Source organism: Natator depressus, chromosome 2 (assembly GCF_965152275.1).
Source record: "Natator depressus isolate rNatDep1 chromosome 2, rNatDep2.hap1, whole genome shotgun sequence".
NCBI lineage: Eukaryota > Metazoa > Chordata > Testudines > Cheloniidae > Natator > Natator depressus.
In genome coordinates, this window is record NC_134235.1 from 220,163,707 (window position 1) to 220,185,892 (window position 22,186).

General features: G+C 42.6%; 1 protein-coding gene across 7 annotated transcripts in view; it reads right to left on the reverse strand.

The window, feature by feature from the left end:
* Positions 1 to 22,186, reverse strand: part of CDK14 (cyclin dependent kinase 14) — a 497,609-nt gene that overhangs the window by 223,361 nt on the left and 252,062 nt on the right. For all 7 annotated transcript variants that reach the window (XM_074945950.1, XM_074945956.1, XM_074945953.1 and 4 more), the window contains one exon: positions 19,969 to 20,031. In XM_074945950.1, the coding sequence (XP_074802051.1) occupies positions 19,969 to 20,031 (63 nt within the window). The remainder of the gene's footprint in view (positions 1 to 19,968; positions 20,032 to 22,186) is intronic.

Sequence of the window (22,186 nt, forward strand, 5' to 3'; positions counted from 1 at the left end):
GAAAGAGCCCAGCAGAATGCGTGGAGGCAGACAATGGCAGAGTCCAGAAAAGCACAAAATGAACACGAGGACAGGAGGGACGTGGGAGAGGACAGGTGGTGGAAGCAACAGGAGAGGTGGCGGGATCAAGAGGAAAGGTGGCGGCAACATGATGAGAGGAGGCAGGATACAATGCTGAGGCTACTGAAGGATCAAACTGATATGCTCCGGCATATGGTTGAGGTGCAGGAAAGGCACAGACCGCCACTGCAGCCCCTCTGTAATCAACCGCCCTCCTCCCTAAGTTCCATAGCCGCCTCACCCAGACGCCCAAGAACACGGGCGGGGGTGTTCAGGCCCCCAACCACTCCACCCCAGAGGACTGCCCAAGCAACAGAAGGCTAGCATTCAATAAGTTTCGAAGTGCAGTGTGGCCTTGTCCTTCCCTCCTCTCCCCTACCCCTCATGGGCTACCTTGGCAGTTATTCCCCATTTTTCTGACGAATTAATAAAGAATGCATGAATTTGAAACAACAACGACTTTATTGCCTCTGCAAGCGGTGATCGGGGGGGGGTGGGGGAGAGGAGGGGAGCGGAGGGCGGTTCGCTTACAGGGAAGTAGAGTGAACCAAGAGGGCGGGTTTTCATCAAGGAGAAACAAACAGAACTGTCACACTGTAGCCTGGTCAGCACTGAAATTGGTTTTCAAAGCTTCTCTGATGCGCAGCACGCCCTTCTGTGCTCTTCTAACCACCCTGGTATCTGGCTGCATGTAATCAGCAGCCAGGCGATTTGCCTCAACTTCCCACCCTGCCATAAATCTCTCCCCCTTACTCTCACAAATATTGTGGAGCGCACAGCAAGCAGTAATAACAATGGGAATATTGGTTTCTCTGAGGTCTAACTGAGTCAGTAAACTGCACCAGCGTGCTTTTAAATGTCCAAATGCACATTCAACCACCATTCTGCACTTGCTCAGCCTGTAGTTGAACAGCTCCTGACTACTGTCCAGGCTGCCTGTGTACGGCTTCATTAGCCATGGCATTAAGGGGTACACTGGGTCCCCAAGGATAACTATACGCATTTCAACATCCCCAGTGGTTATTTTCTGGTCTGGAAAGTAAGTCCCTTGCTGCAGCTGTTTATACAGACCAGAGTTCCTGAAGATGAGAGCATCATGCACCTTTCCCGGCCATCCCACGTTGATGTTGGTGAAACGTCCCTTGTGATCCACCAGTGCTTGCAGCACCATTGAAAAGAACCTCTTTCGCTTTATGTACTGGCTGCCTTGGTGGTCCGGTGCCAAGATAGGGATATGCGTTCCGTCTATGGCCCCACCACAGTTAGGGAATCCCATCGCAGCAAAGCCATCCACTCTGACCTGCACATTTCCCAGAGTCACTACCCTTGATAGCAGCACATCAGTGATCGTGTTGGCTACTTGGATCACAGCAGCCCCAACAGTAGATTTGCCCACTCCAAATTGATTCCCGACTGACCGGTAGCTGTCTGGCATTGCAAGCTTCTGGAGGGCTACCACCACTCGCTTGTGAACTGTGAGGGCTGCTCTCGTCTTGGTATTCTTGAGCTTCAGGGAAGGGGAAAGCAAGACAAAGTTCCATGAAAGTGTCCTTACACATGTGAAAGTTTCGCAGCCACTGGGAATCATCCCAGACCTGCAAAACTATGTGGTCCCACCAGTCTTTGCTTGTTTCATGGGCCCAGAATCGGTGTTCCACGGCATGAGCCTGCCCCATTGCCACCAGGATGGCCAAATTGCCGGGGCCTGTGCTTTGAGAGAAGTCTGTGTCCATGTCCTCATCACTCTTGTCACTGTGCTGCCATCGCCTCCTCGCCTGCTTTTGCAGGTTCTGGTTCTGCATATACTGCATGATAAAGCGTGAGGTGTTTACAATGCTCATAACTTCTGCAGTGATCTGAGCGGGCTCCATGCTTGCCATGGTATGGCGTCTGCAAGAGAGCAGAATGGCAGCGGAAGCGGTCATTCAGTGATGATGGTTTGCAGACCTACTGCACCGTCTGCTGCCAGGACACAACAGCTGAGCGGGCTGCACGCTTGCTGTGTTATGGTGAGACAAAAGCAGCCGAGCAGAGTTGCAGCGGAAGCAGCCCTGCAAGACCACCAGCGGAAGCAGTGGCTGACGACCTGCAAGGTGGATTCATGAGAGCACGAGAGTAGAGTTGCAGAGGAAGCGGGAGCCCATGAGAGACAACATGGAGAAATCCGCTATCGAGACAAGAGTAGGAGAGCAGAGAGGCAGTGGAAGCGGTGGTTCGATGACGACGGTTAGCAGTCCTACTGCACTGTCTGCTGAAAGCAGTATGGCGCCCGCATGGAAAAAAGGCACGAAACGATTGTCTGCCTTTGATTTCACAGAGGGAGAGGCGACTGACGACATGTACCCAAAACCACCCACGACAATGTTTTTGCCCCATCAGACATTGGGAGCTCAACCCAGAATTCCAATGGGCAGCGGAGACTGCGGGAACTGTGGGATAGCTACCCACAGTTCAACGCTCCAGAAGTCGACGCTAGCCTCAGTACTGTGGATGCACTCTGCTGACAATGCGCTTAGTGGGGACACACACAATCGACAGTATTAAAATTGCTTTCTAAAAATCGATTTCTATAAATTCAACCTAATTTCATAGTGTACACATACCCTAAGGTGCCACAAGTACTCCTCTTTTTTTTTTTTTGTGAATTGTAGTGAGCATGGAATTTGTGGTGCATAAAAACCATTTTTAGGGCAGGAAGTAAAACTGGCTTTCATTATGGCCTTAGAATTTAGATTAGGTATTATCAAATGGCTTCCCAATAATTTTTGAATAGAAAAATACGAAATAGGGCCAGTTTACTCAACCATCCAAGAGGTATTTGACCACAAAGATGGATTTTAAGTGTGCAAAGAAACCACAAGCATTTCAGATTACTAGAACACTATGATACCAAGAATTCATAAATAATACTTAAGATCATTTTGATCCGTTGCCTTAAAGGCAGTTGAACTAATGTGCTATGTCCAAATAGGAAACAAAACAATACAACTTCACAATGAACGAAACATAATGAATTACAGGCTCTCTGAGAAAAGAGTTGGAAACAAAAACTCTCAGCTTTATTCAGCCCTCAAACATGTAACTTCCATGACTAAGCCAATTAATTTTCTTGCATAAATTACTATGGTCTTAATTGTCCTGGGGAGTGGAGGGGGGAAAAACAGTGGGAGAAAAAAAGCCCACTGGAAACTTTATAAGGTGAACCATGTTGCATTTTCCCCCTTCTTTCCTGAAGGGAAGAGTTTTGTAATGTTGGCCCGAGGAAAGACTTCAAAATGGGGCTCTAGAAACAGAAAACCAGTTGTGTCATGGAAAATAGGCAGCAAAGCTTCACCACATGCCTTTATGCCACTGGCCCTTTCCACCTCCTTCTGAACCCATCTGAACAAGACCCCCACCCATGGAGAGCAGAAGCCCTGATGTGGAGTTAGTGCCACCTGGATAACCATTAACTCCCACCTAAATTTCTGATCAGATATCAACTAGGTTAGGAGGGTTATGTGCCACTTATAGTGGTCATTCCTCTGTCTTTACCCTCTCCCACCTGCAATATGCTCAATTCTAATGGTCACGGAGCCTCAACCTGGTGGTTTGTGGGAGGGACTCTGAGGAGTATGCAGCTGAAACAATCACTCCTCCTAGCTCTGCCAGCATCTTTAGCTCTTTTCCACCCGTGTAAGCAGAGGGGACCCTACAAATCTATGTGCTTAAGTTCTTCTGTCAATAAAAAGGTAAACAAGTCAAGTTCTGTGGACACTATGGACCTATTCACGTACCTGCTGTAGTCAATGGCAAATCTCTTATTGACTTCAATGGGCAGAAGGATCGAACTGTGTATGGGGATGGAAACGGGAGTGGAATTACAGAGACAATAAATGGGACTTGTCCTGACACGTTATTAGTAAAACAAAAAGTGGTATCAAATAAACCAGGCTGCAGGACTGTCAAATAACCTGCAATTATGAGACTATGACATCATGCTGTGCATGTAGCGTATAATTAGCAAGAACTGAGGTTTTGGTCATTTTGAAACACTGTGACAGTGAATGAATAAGTTAGAGGAGTGGCAGAAAGTGGCAAGAGAAGGAGAACAGAAGTAGGCTCAGTTGAAGTTATTTTTATTTTTTAGCTGTCAGTCTTTGGAAAGGGCTAATGTTACATGATGATGATGATGATCGATAATCTTTAAAACCATCCAGTTACAAAGTTTGAAAAGTGGCATTTGAGACCTTTCCTTATTTAATACAGCCGTTAAAGAAGCACATTCTTGCGATAACAGTTATACTGTCTGCACTTTCATCAGAGTAGCTGGTTTTCAAGAGGGGGCTGCATGCAGGCCATATCTATTCAGAGATATTAAAAGGTGTTAGCCATGTTTAAAATATAAGAGAAAGAAGCACAAAACGTTAACATCTACAAGAGACAAAACCAGATATCGCTGCTCTCCGTGTAAGGCCTGGACCATTCTCCCCAGTGTTCACAAACAAGGCCTGATCCAAAGCTCAGTGAAGACAATGGGAAGATTCCCATTGACTTCAATGGGCTTGCATCAAGCCATCACAGCAGGCTGTCCATGTGCAGATCTCAGCTGCCTCCACAGCACTGGTCCCTCCCTCCAGACCCCACAGAAAGTTTATTGGGTCCAGGGTACATGCTCATGGGAGGGGTAGAGGCTGGACAGGTTGATGTGGAAGAAGTTTGCTGTACTGAGAGTGCATAGATTCTCCAGACAAGACAGTACAACATGAGGCTCTATTACCTTTTCCACAGACCATCTCTTGGGCGTGGGAGGAGCCCAAGACGACTTGGGCCTTGCAATGCCTCAGGAGACTACCAAAGACCAGAGCTGGTGCAGATGCACAAAGGATTTGCCAGGTTTACAGGTTAGCCCTGCAGTCCTTTCTATGGGGATAGGAGGACTTTCTCTGTATGAGATGACATGGAGGGATCTGTATCAGAGCCCTCTCCTGTGTGTTTTACTGCAGGAGGGGATGATCTGGCCTCAAATGCGTACGCAGAGAGCTGTGTAGAAGCTTTCATTCTACAGAACACACACAGGTCCAAATCCTAGCCTCACTTTATCCACAGCATGAGAGTTCACATGGAGTTGAGCAGCTGAGATGGACATTGCACTGAAAGGGACAAAGATTAGAGTATGGCTGGATTAATGTTCAGATCTGTAGCAGAATGTCTTGCCTTGATTCATATTGCAGCATTAGCAGAGTTGACTTACACACACACACACAGCATATGCTTTATCTTCCTTGATAATATAGCTGATACTCATGTGATGCCTATCAAAAAGCGTACCTGTGAGGTATTACTTAATCATTCGGATTCTCCTTTGTGTATTCAACGTGAATCGATACCATATTCAGTCTTAATAGGCAATCAAATCTAAAAATACCAGTAAGTGACATGCAAGATGCCTCATGTCTGAAACCAGTCTATTTTCCCCACGATCCAGAGGATACTGTAACCTCGGATTAATTTTTGCTTAATTAGGCGGATGAGTGGAACGGGGCAATACATACAACAGAGTCATATAGCTAGTAAAATAAACATGACCATATGTCATACTTGCTTAGTTTTTTTTTTAATAAAACATCAACATAATGTTAAAAAATTCTATTTGATCATATGAATTGCCATTAAGCACAGAAGCAATGACAAATGTCTCTGTACGACCTCTGTTAGCATGTCCAAAGCTGATCAAGTGCAATCTCTTTTACCACTGTAGGTTTGTTATTCTTTTTTCTCTCCCACCATGATAACCACCATGAGATAAAATGTAACATTTCATTTCTAACAGTATCCTGGAGATGTATTGTGCTTTTTTAGGTCAAAGCTTTGTAGGCGCTCTCATCTCAATAGTCAGGAGAAGAAACTTCAGGAACAAAGTGTTGACTTGACATGGACTTGCATCCCAAAGAACAAAGGATTTTATCTGACTAAAAATATTAGTCAGAGTTAGCATGATTTCCACTATCATAATAAGCCTTATTTCAGTAAAAGCTGGCCCTGTCTTAATTTCCCAGAACCTATTGGACAGGCTTCTCTAAAAAGCAGGGTTTAAAGATACTCTTATCAAAACCACATTCTTAGAGGCTTGGAGCCTGATCCTGCATTCCTAACACACAGAAAAAGTCCCACTGAAGTCAATTTCACACAAATATTCAACAATGGAATGAAAATTTCACTGGAATGAAAATCTCATTCAGATTCTAAAAATATACAGAAATTTACACTTGCCTGTAGCAGAACTGTAGTGAAAACAGCTCAGAAAGTGTTAACTAGCCAAGTTCTATATTTGATTTTTTTCTCTCATCAGTACATCTCCCCACTACATGCTAAAGTCATTTGTAATGAGGGACAGTGTGCATAATTAACTGAGCTTGATGATACTCCTTTCTGATCAGTTAATATAACGTGGCAACTGAGTAGCTGATGTTCAATAGGTGAAAGATTCTTTTCATTTCCTTTTCCAGAACTATTGAGATTAAAAACTCTCCCTTCTAACCTTTCATCTCACTGATGCACTCGCATGCTGAAATAGTTCAAGAGTGACTTGTATTATAATACATCATCAGTTCAAAGAACACTATTTCTGAGGATGTATTTTTTTCTTTTCATCTTGACTATATTTCTTTATTTTAGCTGAAGCATAAATGTATCAAAATATATATGTTCAGTGAATGTTTTTGTGTATATTTCTCTAATCTCACAACATATTATTGAAACTTCATGAAACTCGCATGTTTCTTAATACATTAATGAAGGTTTTGCATTTAATGTTCACGTTTGTGCATGGGATTAAATCATTATTGTCTAAGTGGCAAAGCTAATAGAAAGTAGAGTGAAATCCTGATGACATAGTTAATGTCTGATCACTAGAAAGTCTCATTTAAAAATCAATTCTCAATGCTATCTGTAAAAGACTACCCTAATTTGGCATGACATTATTCTGTCTGTTGTACACCTGCTTGTTCTCTGAATGAGGAATGAAAAACAGCAACTTCAATCATATTAAACTACATATCTTCCTATTTGGCATATCCAAATATCCACCAAAAATATTTTCATATTTACACCAACAGCATCACTAGTTTCAGTGAATATGACAGATATTTCACAGGTAATATACTAGTTTTAATTTGTTCCAAAACCTGATCTGGGAAAATAAGAAGAGCAACCATGACACGTAGATATTTTAATGTAAAAACATCTTTTCAGCCAAACTATGGTGACTCAATAGAATAAGTAAGACAAGATATATTCTCATCTAGATGCATGAGACAAACCCATCATCTCCAGACACTTTATCATGGTTTAGTCGTCTAAACTCCTGTTCGTCTAGATGATAAAGTACCATGGGAAGTTTCTATAAAAGTGCCAAAATTCTGGACTTTCTGATTGCTGCTGCTTGTCAATCATTTGGACAGGAGGAAACCCCTCAATTCTGGATTGGTAGAGTCAGAGTAAAGATGGTTTCTTTTTTCTCTCTCACCTGCTGATCATTTTTTCCAGAGTAAATAAACAACACAACGGGATAAAAACATACTATTAGGACACTGCCTCGCTGTTATGTTTTAATAAAGAATACATATTTTAACTCAGTACTATTAACCAATGGTAGTTTCTGTTTAGTAACAGCCACCGGGTAAGACTGTATTATTGGCATATTTTCAGAAGTCATATTTCAAAGATAATAAGCCACATTTGGTTAAACATAGAAGAGGTTAACTAACTACTCCTATGTTCTAAATGTTTCCCTATGTTTTGTGCTCCAGATTATTCTAAAGGAGAAATCAGTTCAGTTATTCCTTTTGCAAATATAAATATTTATAAGTCAAATACCCTAAGGCTTTGACTCGGGTTGTTAATTTCCAGATTGGTCATTAGCTCCTGAAATTATCCATTTGTCAAGAACAGATATTATTTTAAAAACCATAACCATTAGTTAAGGGATAATGTTCATGATGGAGGAGTATGGGAGGCAATAAATGAATTCTGCAAGTGACAATTAACCGACAGCGTGAAGATGAGATTTTTTTTTTTAATAAGAGCACACACCATTTATTGTATGCATATTACAACATTCTCAGCATTATTCTGTACTTCCTTTTTTGGAGGCCAGTAGTATAAGCTTACTTTTAATATAGTCATAATTTTATTATTTGGGATTTGTACTCGTACAGATTCCACTGCACGGTCCTCTCCACTCAAATTTTTAGCTCATTAGATTCTATGCAATCTTTCAGTTATATTTCTCACCAACTATCTCTATAATCTAATCTGTTCTACACACCCAAGTATTACAGTATCCCACAGAGTTTTGTCATTCCTCCATGTTTCACGAATACCTATTACTTCAAAGCCCTCCCTCACATTCCAGTTCACTTATTTTTGTTTTTTTGTTTTTTTGTTTTTTTTTTAAAATAAAACCAGATGCAGTTTTCTTGCTGCAACCTGAATCCTGCAATCTTTTGCACAGTTTAGGTTGCTGGCCTGGGAAACAGGAGACCTTGATTCAATTCTCCACTTTGCCACAGACTCAATTGCCCTCTCCCCGTGCTTCAGTCCCCCCAGGAATGTTGTGAAAATAAAATAAATTTGTGGTGCTCATATAATATGGTGATGACAGACAGGAATGTAAACCGGGCTAGTTTCAGATATTAGATGCAGTATCTGGGGGAAGATTGATTCTCCCTGCACCTAAAGCTCTGCACTGGGGCACTGATGCTCTGCATTTGTCCAAAATGCTGGAGAGAAAAGCTGCACAGGAGAAGGAGGAAGTCAGAGCAGTAGTATTAGATGGTGGAGGGAGTGAACTGCTCCTTCCATCCCTTTTCAATCAAACGAGGTCCTATCAGCCTGCCTGTTTTGTCATGCTGGATATTTTTTGGATGGGAAGCAGGTTGATTTTATGTTACCCTCTGGCAACTCCTGGGTAACTCACTTTAGGGTTGTATCCCACCAGTTAAGATACCATGTTAGAAGAAAATGTTTACTTAACCTATATTACAACAATCTTTGTCCAGTCTAAGTTGCCTTATGAACACAAATACACAAGAGCCAAAAATTACCTGTAATGTTAAAAACAAATCTCAGTAGTTTTTCTCAAAAAGAAAAGGAGTACTTGTGGCACCTTAGAGACTAACCAATTTATTTGAGCATGAGCTTTCGTGAGCTACAGCTCACTTCATCGGATGCATACTGTGGAAACTGCAGAAGACATTATATACACACAGAGTCCATGAAACAATACCTCCTCCCACCCCACTCTCCTGCTGGTAATAGCTTATCTAAAGTGATCATCAAGTTGGGCCATTTCCAGCACAAATACAGGTTTTCTCACCCTCCGCCCTCCCCCCCCAACTCACTCTCCTGCTGGTAATAGCCCATCCAAAGTGACCACTCTCTTCACAATGTGTATGATAATCAAGGTGGGCCATTTCCTGCACAAATCCAGGTTCTCTCACCCCCTCACCCCCCTCCAAAAACCACACACACAAACTCACTCTCCTGCTGGTAATAGCCTATCCAAAGTGACCACTCTACTTACAACGTGCATGAAAATCAAGGTGGGCCATTTCCAGTACAAATACAGGTTTTCTCACCCCCCCCCTTTTCCCAAAAAACACACACACACAAACTCACTCTCCTGCTGGTAATAGCTCATCCAAAGTGACCACTCTCCCTACAATGTGCATGATAATAAAGGTGGGCCATTTCCAGCACAAATCCAGGTTCTCACACCCCCCCCCCCAAACACACACACAAACTCACTCTCCTGCTGGCAATAGCTCATCCAAACTGACCTATTTCCCCTTGTTTTTTCCTACCCCCCCCCACCCCAGACGTTCTGGTTAAACTTGGATTTATGCTGGATATGGCCCACCTTGATTGTCATGCACATTGTGGGGAGAGTGGTCAGTTTGGATGAGCTATTGCCAGCAGGAGAGTGAGTTTGTGTGTGTGTTTGGGGGGTGGGGTGAGAAAACCTGGATTTGTGCTGGAAATGGCCCACCTTGATTACCATGCGCATTGTAGGGAGAGTGGTCACTTTGGATAAGCTATTACCAGCAGGAGAGTGAGTTTGTGTGTGTGTGTTTTTTGGGAAAAGGGGTCGGCTGTAGCTCACGAAAGCTCACGAAAGCTCATGCTCAAATAAATTGGTTAGTCTCTAAGGTGCCACAAGTACTCCTTTTCTTTTTGCGAATACAGACTAACATGGCTGTTACTCTGAAACCAGTAGTTTTTCTGTAGCCTCAGCCTACTTCAACACAATATCAACTCAAATAATCTAAGGACAATTAGCTTCCATATTATTTTCCGCTTTAGACAGGGATGCAAAAGTAATCCAGGCATAATTACTATGATCTCAAATTCCACCTGTTCTATCCGCTCTAGGACAGGGGTGGGCAAACTTTTTGGCCCGTGGACCACATCTAGGTACGGAAATCGTATGTCAGGGCATGAATGCTCATGAAATTAGGGTTGGGGTGCGGGAGGGAGTGAGGGCTCTGGCTGAGGGTGTGGGCTCTGAGGTGGGGCTGGGGATGCAGGAGGGTGCTCCGGGCCGGGACCGAGGGGTTCAGAGAGCGGGAGGGGGATCAGGGCTGGGGCAGGAGGTTGGGGCACAGGAGTGGGTCAGGGGTGCAGGCTCCAGGCGGTGCTTACCTCAAGCAGCTCCCAGAAGCAGTGGCATGTCCCCCTTCTGGTTCCTACACGGAGGTGTGGCCAGGCAGCTCTGCGCACTGCCCATCCGCAGGTGCCACCTGTGCAGCTCCCATTGGCCATGGTTCCCAGCCAATGGGAGCTGCAGGGGCAGTGTTGGACAGGGGCAGCACTTGGGGCAGGGGCAGCATGCGGAGCCCCCAGCTGCCTCTATGCATAGGAGCTGGAGGGGGGACATGCTGCTGCTGCTTCCAGGAGCTGTGTGGAACATGGCAAGCCCCCAACCCCATTCCCTGGCTGGAGTGGGGCAAGCCCCGGACCCCACTCCCCGGCGGGAGCTCAAGGGCCAGATTTAAACATCTGGAGGGCCGGATGCGGCCCCCAGGCCGTAGTTCACCTACCCCTGCTCTAGGATTTATGGGAAATGGGCTCAACCACAAAATAATCAACATATCAAGACAGGAAGGTCATTTTACTTACAGACCAAATGAAGATATATTTGGAAATGTGATGCTCTGGAGTAAAAACAAGTATATTTAGGTACTGATTGAGAGTAGAAAAGCTAAGAGAACAATTTTAAAGGTGCCATACATTTCCATTAGAGCTGGGTGTAATAGAGAAAGAAAAAAATTCTTCAAAATGAACTAGGTTACAGGGTTTCTAATTGTTGGTAATTGGATCACCAAGACCCACATCCCTTCTCTGCCTCTTCCCTCAAGGCCTTACCATCGTCACATGCTCCTCTTCTCCCGTCACTCAGTGAATCGTCTCAAGGAACCTACCTGCAGGTAGGAGGCGGCCCTGGCTGAGCAGGGGCTGGCACAAGTTAATGACCTGGCAACTCTCCCCACCTCGTGGTAACCGGACTTTTGGTTCGGATGCCATTAGGATTGCCATGTCCCACTTTCGACTGGACTTTCTGATCGAAAACCAGACACCTGGCAACCCTAAACGGCACCTGGACACAGAAGCCGAAAACTGAATTGTCCAGATAAAACCCGGACGGGTGGCAACCCTACTAGGTTATGAATTTGCAAAATTGGAACAATTTTACAGGTGGCTGCTGCTAGCACTCAGGAGACCTGAGGACAAAAGAATGTCCAAAAAACTAGATGGAATGACCAGGAGATGGCCAGAGAGCAAAAGGGAAGGAAAGTAGATAAGCAGGGAGGCAGCAGCAAAAGTCATATGGGGAGTGGCTGCTGTGGCCATCTGAGTTTACGCTACTGGAAGCAATGATATATAGTTAGAACTGGGGACTAGGAAGTGCAAACAACTTCCACAGGCAGCAACAACTGGGGAAAAGAGATCTGACCATAAGTCCCAGGAAGCTGGGCCAGCTGCAGCTGAGAGAAAACAAGGAGAAAGTCTGACAAGGGATAGAAAGTCAGAATTGCTCCAAGAGAGGCCTAGGACAGACAATTCTCAAGATACTGCAAGAAGCCCTTAATGTGGGATGTTCTTAAAAAGCAAAAACTAGGGGTGGCGGATCACTTACTGAGGAGTTAGAACTTCTGCTTTACAGATTTCTTCAGCAGGGGGAACAAGTCTCCACCACAGTGAAGGGAAAGGGTGGGCCACAGGGAAGGGAAAGGGTGGGGCTGTAGAAAAAGCTTCAGCAAACAGGTGAATGAGTACAACTTGACTTTCACCACACACACAAGAACGCAGAAAGTGAAGATGTTGATCACATTTGGACTGAGACAGGAGGGAGATGACATGAATGGACCCCACCTGGAATACCAGTGGAGGTGGTTGAAACATGTCTAGTTGGCAGCCGGTGTCAAGTGGAGTGCCCCAGGGGTCGGTCCTGGGGCCGGTTTTGTTCAATATCTTCATAAATGATCTGGAGGATGGTGTGGATTGCACTCTCAGCAAATTTGCGGATGATACTAAACTGGGAGGAGTGGTAGATACGCTGGAGGGCAGGGATAGGATACAGAGAGACCTAGACAAATTGGAGGATTGGGCCAAAAGAAATCTGATGAGGTTCAATAAGGATAAGTGCAGGGTCCTGCACTTAGGATGGAAGAACCCAATGCACAGCTACAGACTAGGGACCGAATGGCTAGGCAGCAGTTCTGCGGAAAAGGACATAGGGGTTACAGTGGATGAGAAGCTGGATATGAGTCAGCAGTGTGCCCTTGTTGCCAAGAAGGCCAATGGCATTTTGGGATGTATAAGTAGGGGCATAGCGAGCAGATCGAGGGACGTGATCGTTCCCCTCTATTCAACATTGGTGAGGCCTCATCTGGAGTACTGTGTCCAGTTTTGGGCCCCACACTACAAGAAGGATGTGGAAAAATTGGAAAACGTCCAGCGGAGGGCAACAAAAATGATTAGGGGTCTGGAACACATGACTTATGAGGAAAGGCTGAGGGAACTGGGATTGTTTAGTCTGCAGAAGAGAAGAATGAGGGGGGATTTGATAGCTGCTTTCAACTACCTGAGAGGTGGTTCCAGAGAGGATGGTTCTAGACTATTCTCAGTGGTAGAAGAGGACAGAACAAGGAGTAATGGTCTCAAGTTGCAGTGGGGGAGGTTTAGGTTGGATATTAGGAAAAACTTTTTCACTAGGAGGGTGGTGAAACACTGGAATGCGTTACCTAGGGAGGTGGTAGAATCTCCTTCCTTAGAAGTTTTTAAGGTCAGGCTTGACAAAGCCCTGGCTGGGATGATCTGATTGGGGATTGGTCCTGCTTTGAGCAGGAGGTTGGACTAGATGACCTCCTGAGTTCCCTTCCAACCCTGATATTCTATGATTCTATGTTTTGCAATAGAAAATGCCTGTTTGATTGAACTGAAATTTTCATCAAAAAAAAGTATATGTTCATTAAAAAAAAATCAAACTGTATTTTTTGTTTTTGACAATAACGCACATTTTTAGAGGACAAACGTTTGATGAAAGAAAAAAAAAGTTTGCCAACATTTCTCACAGGGAAAAATAATCACAATCACCTCTAATTACCAGGCAACATCCACATATCAAAAGCAAAGCCAAGCCCAGATATGTGAGGCCAAGGGTTTAAAACTTATCTCTCGCCAGTGGACTTGAAAGAGCGTCTTTGTTACCAGGTTGAAGAAACCCTGAGCTTGCCCATTCCTATTAAACTGCTCCCTAGAGTCTCAGTTAATAATTACCTTTCCTCCCACCAGCCATACATCTAGGTAAGAGTTTGTATCTCTCATACTTATATTTTCTTTATTGACAGTTTTGGTAGAGGCTTATTTGTTACCAAATGTGAACATGAGTATTTACTGAGAACCCACCAGGTGAAGAGTCTATAGGGCCTAGTGTTTGGAGTATCTGGGGTTCAACATTTGGCTCCTAGCTCATCAGGCCACTACAAGGCATCTAAACGCATTTGGTACGTTGACACTCACATTTACACTAATCAGGGAAATGGGGTGTGTCACTAGAATATGAAATAATATATCCATCCCAAACTAAAATTCAACATCCAAGCAACCCTGCACCTCAAAGGGTCTAAAATGCATGTGTCAATTTTGAGATTTGGGCCCAGGAGAGAAAAAGACAGAGAGAGGGAGAAAAAGATTTTGAAATATTTACACACACACGCACACACACACATGCACGTACTGCCTCAATCTAATAGTTTGGGAAGCAATCCTTTTTGTCTTTGTTTAAATATGATGACCAAAGATTTTTACAATGTAGATTATTTTGAGATCTTCCTCTTTATGCTTGCATACAAGGAGTAAGCAAAACATTACCACTATTTTAAATGTGTTTAAATGACAGTAAATAGTATTAATGGAACCACGAGGAAAGGCAATATGACAAAGGCAATACCCAAGACGACACTAGTACGTGTGTTGATTTTATTCCACTTGCAATTTTGTTCCTAAGATAAAACCCTAGGCAACTGCATTGTCTTCAGCTGGCAAATAAGGAATAAAGATGATTCATAATTAGGCTGGGATGTCCCATGGACACCAAAACATTAATTAAGGATGCCTTTGTTTCCACATACTCAATGCAGTGACTGATACCAGAAGTCATTCCATTTAGTATAAATGTTGTTTCACAGGAAATATATTGTATAGTATTCTGCAGAAAAAAAAATATGTATATTTACATATTTATAGTGATTTATTGCTAATTACACTGGAATGTAGGCTATGGGTACACTCTTCAAGAACAAAGCTGAAAGTTGAATGTCTTCAGCCACCTTGGGAAAGCATCTATAGTTTACTATCAGAGTGTAGCCCAGACAGTCTAGCATGGCTTAGTGCTGCTAGAGCATCGTTGCTTAATTTGAAATTATATTTTAAAAACTGATCTGGGGAAGGATTTATGCAGTATTTCCTTCCACCATGTAAAGAACTTGACAGTAGAAGGAAGGAATATAAACACCTACTTCAGGCAATTCTGACTAGATTTCTTGTAAAATCAAGTGTTAACCTTTTTCTTCTTTCAGGTGTCCGTTTTGCTTGCACAACCTCCTCTCTTACTTTCAGTGAGCATAGTTTTTCTGTCCATTTTTATCTCCCTCTTGCTAGAAAAACTAAATTGGGAATATTAAATACACAAAAAAATTAGTCTTATGGGTTTTCTTTTTAAATGGAAAAGAGAATTTAAAATGTGTCCTGTGAGAGGCTGCTGGAATCAGGAGGTCAGCTAGGAGAGAAAGGTGGCCAGTTTTAAACTGCCCCTCCTCCCCACCAGCTTTTCATTTTCCTCCTGCTCTCCTTTCCCCTAACACGCTTCCTAAACTTGAGTTCTTACATCAAGACCTTGAACTAAAGAGTCTAAATGCAGCTCCTAGTTTAACTCCCTACTCAAGAACACATTTCAAAGCCGCCCAGCTGCTTCTTCAGCATTGCTGAATGCTGTGAGTAGGCTGGCAGGGTATCAGGAGTTAGGGCCTGCAGTTAGACTACTTACCTGCTGGCTTACCTGAAGGCAGTCTTAGGAGCACAGCTGGGCCACACCTGAGTTCTCCTGATTGGCCAAATTGCTCAACTGGCTGAGGGGATCAACACAGACCTGTCTTAAGACCAGCAGCGGGATGCTGGCTATTCAAAGCATTTGCCCACGGCTGCAATAATCCCTGCGCCTGCTTGTTCCCAGGCATGCCCCTGCCTTGCCTCACTCCAGGTAATCCAGTTCTGACCTGCGGCTCCGATTCCTGACCTCTGACCTTAGTTCTGACCCTTGGCTCCAGCATCTGGACCCTGGGGAGCTATTCCAGGCTACCAACCCCTCCTCCAACCATGAGGCACGACCATCCATGCCCTGATCCCTGACACAGGGTAACCAGCAGTTTTCCTTTGAAGTTCTACTGCAAGAGAAGCACTAGCATGAGGGCTTAAAGGGATGACACTGCTTTCTCTCCCAGCCCAGCCAAAGTATGCAGCAAAACTGGAGAAACAGCTGAGCAGCCTTGAAACATGTCTACAAGTTGGAAGCTCAACTAGGAGATATATGAATGGGCTAATTCTGATGCTGCCTCAGCTATTGTATAGGGTCTCCTTGCAATACAACTGGAGTAGGGGAATTGGAGCAGACATGCAAAGCACAGAAAGGCCATGCACACCCTGTGCACTGGCATGAAGAGAGACAGATGGGGCTTTGTGAATTCTCATGTCCCCCTCACACACACGAGTTATAAATGCAATGACTTTCATCCTTAGACCTCTGATTGCACAGTGCAACCCTCTGAAGCCTTGGGATATTAAACACACACACACACACACACACACACGTGTCTATGTATGCATGTGTGGACATGCCTGTTTCTTTCTCTCTTCCCCCTGCACATCTCCCTTTTGCCCAGCTCAACTACTCAGGCAGGACACTGGGCTCAGATTTTCTTCAGTTTCTTCACAAGAACCCAAGATAAGGAATTTAAGAGAGAAAGGCTAGAGAGTTAGACATAAGGGAGTTTGGGCGGCATACTAAGAAAAAGAGTATATCTATAAATGTGCTTTCAGCTACATTTTTCAGCTACTAGATGTGTCTGTTTTAGAGATCTAGGCAGTGTGTAATCCCCCTGGGAAACAAATGAGGCAAAGCTGGGTCTCAAGCATGGCGGTTTGTTTGCTCTGTTATTTCCCTTAATAAATAAAAAGAAAGACTGATTCTAAAATTCCATATATCATTTCCATATATCAAAGACATTGACTGCCTTTGCTGCTGAAGCCTGTAATATTTTGACCATTAGGAAAATGGGTTTAAAAAACATTGTAGGGGAAAGATACTGAAACATTTCCCCTTATTTCTTTTATTTAACCCATTTACCATTGTGGGCATAAGGATATATACAGGAAAGATATGCAGAAAAAAATGGAGAGACTATTCTTTGAAATCAAATAAACCAAATATTTCCTCTGTCCTTCATATGAGACATTAATGGCCTAATCCAACGCCCATTGATGTCAAGGGGATTCTCTCTCATGACTTCAAAGGACTTTGGAAGTCTTTTCAGCTTATGTCAGATGGTTGTCCAGCTGAAAGTTAAAGAATCCGTAACACTTCGCGAAGTAAGCAGGAGTATTTAATTCATTGTTGAATAAAGACTTTGAGATATCTCAAGAACACACTCACAGAATTAGTATTGAGAGAGTAGCAGGGAGAGAGAATCTGCAGTGAATGAAGTTACTGCAGCCCCACTACTTGTAAGAGATGCATTAAATGGTAACTATTGTTCTAGGAGGGAATGCTTTGTCTTATTTTCTAGCTGAAGAATGTTTCTCTAACAGATTGCAGGACTGGGGGGGGGGGGGGATGCCAAATTTTACTCAACATTTACTACCAACGTGTTTCATATTATTTTATGAGTCGTCAAAATTGCCTGAAATTTCAAGGGTCCAAAATATTTTCACAGAGTAATTTGTGAAATCCACTTCTAGCTCAAAATGTCAAGATTCCAAAATGCCACACATTTGAAATTTGCCAAAGAACTGCGACAACCAATGCTTTGTCAATTCTGGAGAGAAAACAGAAAGGAGAGATACACAGACATACACAATGGCAGGCGGTGACAAAAGAATGTATGACCTTTGGTTCCACCTCCAGAAGTGGTATATCCGTACTAAATCATACATCCCATTATCTGCCAACCCCATTAGAGAGCATAATGTAAGCCAGGTTCCACACAGGGAAAGTAAATACAAAAGCATTTTTCAAAGAAATATTAACCACCTTAACAAAAATTACATACAGACCTGGTGATGTGGGAACCTCAAACATTTCAGAATCTGGATACTTACCCAAAGTACCTAAAACTATGGATGGTGGCAGCCCTATGCTACACACAAACCCTCCCACGTTTACTGAGAGCAGTGGTTCTCAAAGTGCGAAGCACACCCCACTAGAGGGGCACAGAGGAACATTCAGGGGGGCATATGGTGAGGCTGGGGCTTCCAACCCCACTACACCCCCAGGCCAGCTCCACCTCCAACCCCATTCAGCCCCCAGTCCTGCTTCGCCTCCAGGTCCAGCTCCACCCTCACTCCCTGTCCACCCCCAGACCAGCTCCACCTCTAGCCCCAGCTCCTCCCCCATTCCCACTTCTGTCCCCCAGCTCTGCCTTCAACCCAAACTCCACTGCTGAGGAAGTCTCAGCTGTACAGTAATGTGTGTGGGGGGTGTGTGTTGTGGACAGATTCTGTTACTGTTAAGGGGGGTGTGACAGGAAAAGTTTGAGCCTCACACCCCAGTTCTTTGGAGGACCACTCTCCTCTCTGGTGTCTTCATAAGGCCACCAGGCAGGATCTCTACACCCCTAAAACCCTTAATGGTCTTTGGGATGCGAAGTAGGCCCTCCTCCCCCACCCCTCACTTATGCAGCAAGTGTGATAGAGCCAGCAGCACCAACAAAAAATGGTACCTGATAGTTGGCTGGTAGTAGCTTGTCTAAATTAAACATAAATCCTTAACATGGTTGCTACATACTTTTTCTCTGTACACACAGGCAACTTATTTGGACCACAACCATGTATCACAACAATGTTTAAAACATGCGTATTGTCATAGCATGCACAGAGCATAGTTTCAATGACAATCACTTTATATTTGTTGTATAAAAATACCAGAAGCACAATAAAGGAAGATTTCATCCTTTAAAAAGCTATTATGATACACACATACATTTATCTACAATTATGTACTGTTGATGGTAATTTTAGTGGAAGCAAGGGACAATTAATCAAATTACCATTACACTACTATACAGGTGATCACATTTAAATAATCAGATTCTTTCCTTTTTTAAAAAAATCTTATTTTACTTCTTTAAAAACACCTTTTGAATTTTCGATGGGAAAATCTTTACTTTTTTTCATGACCTCTTTTATTTCCCTCCTCCTTCTATTCCTCCCCACCCCCCATTTTAAAAAGTCAAATACTGGAGTAAAATTCTCAGCATAGCAAGTAGGGATTTAAACACTTCCACAGCAGCAAAACAATGGGAACAGTGTCAAAGCACAAAACAAGTTCAACAAATAGTACCTGAGTGGTCTGTACAAATAAGACATACTTTGCATGTCTGACTGGCTTCTGTTTTATGCTAAAATAATTTGGCTGACTTCCTAGAAGGTGAATGAATTGAAATGTCAGAAGATCACTCTTTCCCCCACTCCCCCCCTTCATTAAGCCCAAATAATACAAATATCCATCTTTGGATGCATACTGTATGATACTTAATATCTGACTTTCTACAAACAAACAAAATAAAATCAAGTTAGGTCTTAAAACTACTTGATAAAAATGAGAGAGTTGAAAGTTTTTATACTGAATTTATCTTTAAAAAGCACTATGGACAAAATATTCAGCTGCTATAAATCAACATAGCATTGATTAGTCGATGAATCTGTACTGATTTATACTAGCTGAAGCTTTGTCCCTGACAGTTCAAAATATTTCATTCAAGGGGTTTTTTTGGTGGGGGGTGGAGGAGCGGCACTATTTTCTTATCTTCAAAGTAAGCAAAGTGTGTTCTGTCACATTAAAACAATATTTATATGTTAATTTTGGCTCACCATCTATTTACACTGTTCCCATTGTTCTGCTGTGGGAGTGTTTAAATTACAATTGTATTTTCATTTAAAAAGAGGAAAAAATGCAACATCAATAGAGAAAAATTTGTGGCCAAGTTAATTTTATCTACCAAGGAGAAAAGCTTCAATGAAATATTTCACCGTACCTTCAACACAAGTTTACTGTTACTATATTCTGCTTGAAAGTGTCCTTTTAACTCTTACCTTCACATTATCTGGATGAAGTCCTCCAGGATGTTTGTCCATGTACTGACATAAATCAGTGTGCTGAAAAAGGCAAAGTGGAAAAACTGTATTACTATCCCCATGACTACATTAATATTCTTCCACTTCAGTGTCACTGTTTTCTCTGGACAGAGCAAATGGAAGTAGGACATGTATTTTCTCAGTTATATCATGATGGCTTTACCTCCAGGCTCCATTCTTATTAAGCACCTCTATACTTGACTCATAAGATTATTGATAAGAACTAAATTGTATCTAGTTTCCTTCTCATTTCTCTTGTACATGGTTAATTTATTCATTTACATCTCCTTCTAGCATACACAATAGGTCATCTCTTAATCTATAAGACTCCATAATACCATCAATGCCCTATAGGTAACATCCAGGGATGGGGGAAATCATATAACAAAAACATCACAAATCCTGCTCACACTATTTACATAGAACATCTTTGGAATCAATGTTTCATGTGAGTAAAACAAGCAGGATTTTGGTCCAGGATTATTTATAGAAATAATTCTTAAAATAGCTGTAGAACAGATTGCAGAATATTGTTCAGTACAAAAAAAAGATATGATGAAACATGGCAACATGCACGTGTGTACATATGCGTGGTCGATTATTAGAGATGTCAGAAGCAGATTCATAGTGAAGATGTGTTAAGGTTTGCACTTATAGCAGGATTAAAATCAGTTTCTCACTTTAATGATTTAACAGTCTCTGAATTTACCACAATAACTCTCCAGATGACAACTGAATTCTCCATATAAATTCTTAGTAAACATTTATTAACTTTTGCAGAGGAAACATTTGAAAACACTCTCTTTTTGAAATCCCCCTCCCCCCGGTTTTTTCCCTTCGCATTTCTTTTGGCTCTGACCAGTACACCACCTTTATCAAATAAGGTGGTATTTTGATTCTCTGCTCCATACCCACAATGTAACTTCTGAAATTACAGTCAGGACTGAAAGAAAAAGTATCAATTGGCATAACCGCTAACACACTGGAGCTGATCTTTCCATTTAGGAATTCGGACAGCATCTGAGGGGGGAGAAATCAACTAGCATTCCTGCACAAGACAGTTGTCAATATATGCACTGCATGCAGGGACAGGCCAGTTGTGTGTAAGCAGTGATCCAGGTGAGAGTCTTGGACAGAAGTTTTCTTCCCCAAGCCAGAATGGTTTCTTGGGTCTCATTTTGCTACCCATACAACCCCAGGAACATTTCTTATATGTTCATTCAGAAGTCTACTATATACCTAGCTACTAACATTTCCTCCCGATAGGATTCAAATTAATATCAGGAATAGCCACTCCATACTTCGTTGCCCTCTTGCCTCCACATCTAAGCTATCCTTTATTCTCACAACCCTTCTCAGGTGTGCCAATATTAGAAAATTAATGTGGGACTCAATCAATTTGCTGAAAGTATTTTAAAATTAGTAAAAATTTAAATATATAATTTAAAACATTATTTCTTTAATGCATACTAAAGATGCATACATTCAGTCGGCTGGACATTAGCATGTTTCTTTAAGAAACTCTGCTGTGGCCTAAAGACAGCAAATATTCTGTATGTAGTGGAAATTTCTAGGTACTATAATGTTGTGTGTGTGTATATCACAGGGAAAAGGAAGAGGAACCTATTCAAATGGGCATGAAGACGTAAGCAGAGGAAGCAATTTCCTCCCAAACACAGGCTATGAAGAGTAATGTTTATTGGTTCAATTTATAGTTAACGTATCACTGAAGTAGTCTAACAAAGAAAATAAAAGGTTAGTTCATGCATTTACTTCCCCCATCAGTCAGGCTGCCAATTTTGGTTGGACGTATTCCTGGAGGTTTCATCACATGACTTAGTCTTTAATTAAAAATTAATGTTTAATTCCTGGAGACTCCACGACAATCCTGCAGGGTTGGCAACCCAACCCGTCAGTGTTAGTGTGAGTTAGTTAAATTGTATTTTGCACAGAGGTTTATACTTTAAATGTGATCCTTTTACTTTCATTTTTTCCAGCTCTAAAATCCACTTCAGTATTGGCTCCCCAATCTTTCCCTCCAAATCTTCTGGGACCATAGCAAGAACTACCCAATCACTCTTAACAATTCATTACTACATTGAACACTCAAGGTTCTGTTTCATTGATTTATTATTAAGCTTCCTTGATGTTGATATAAAGTCACTGTCACCTTTTA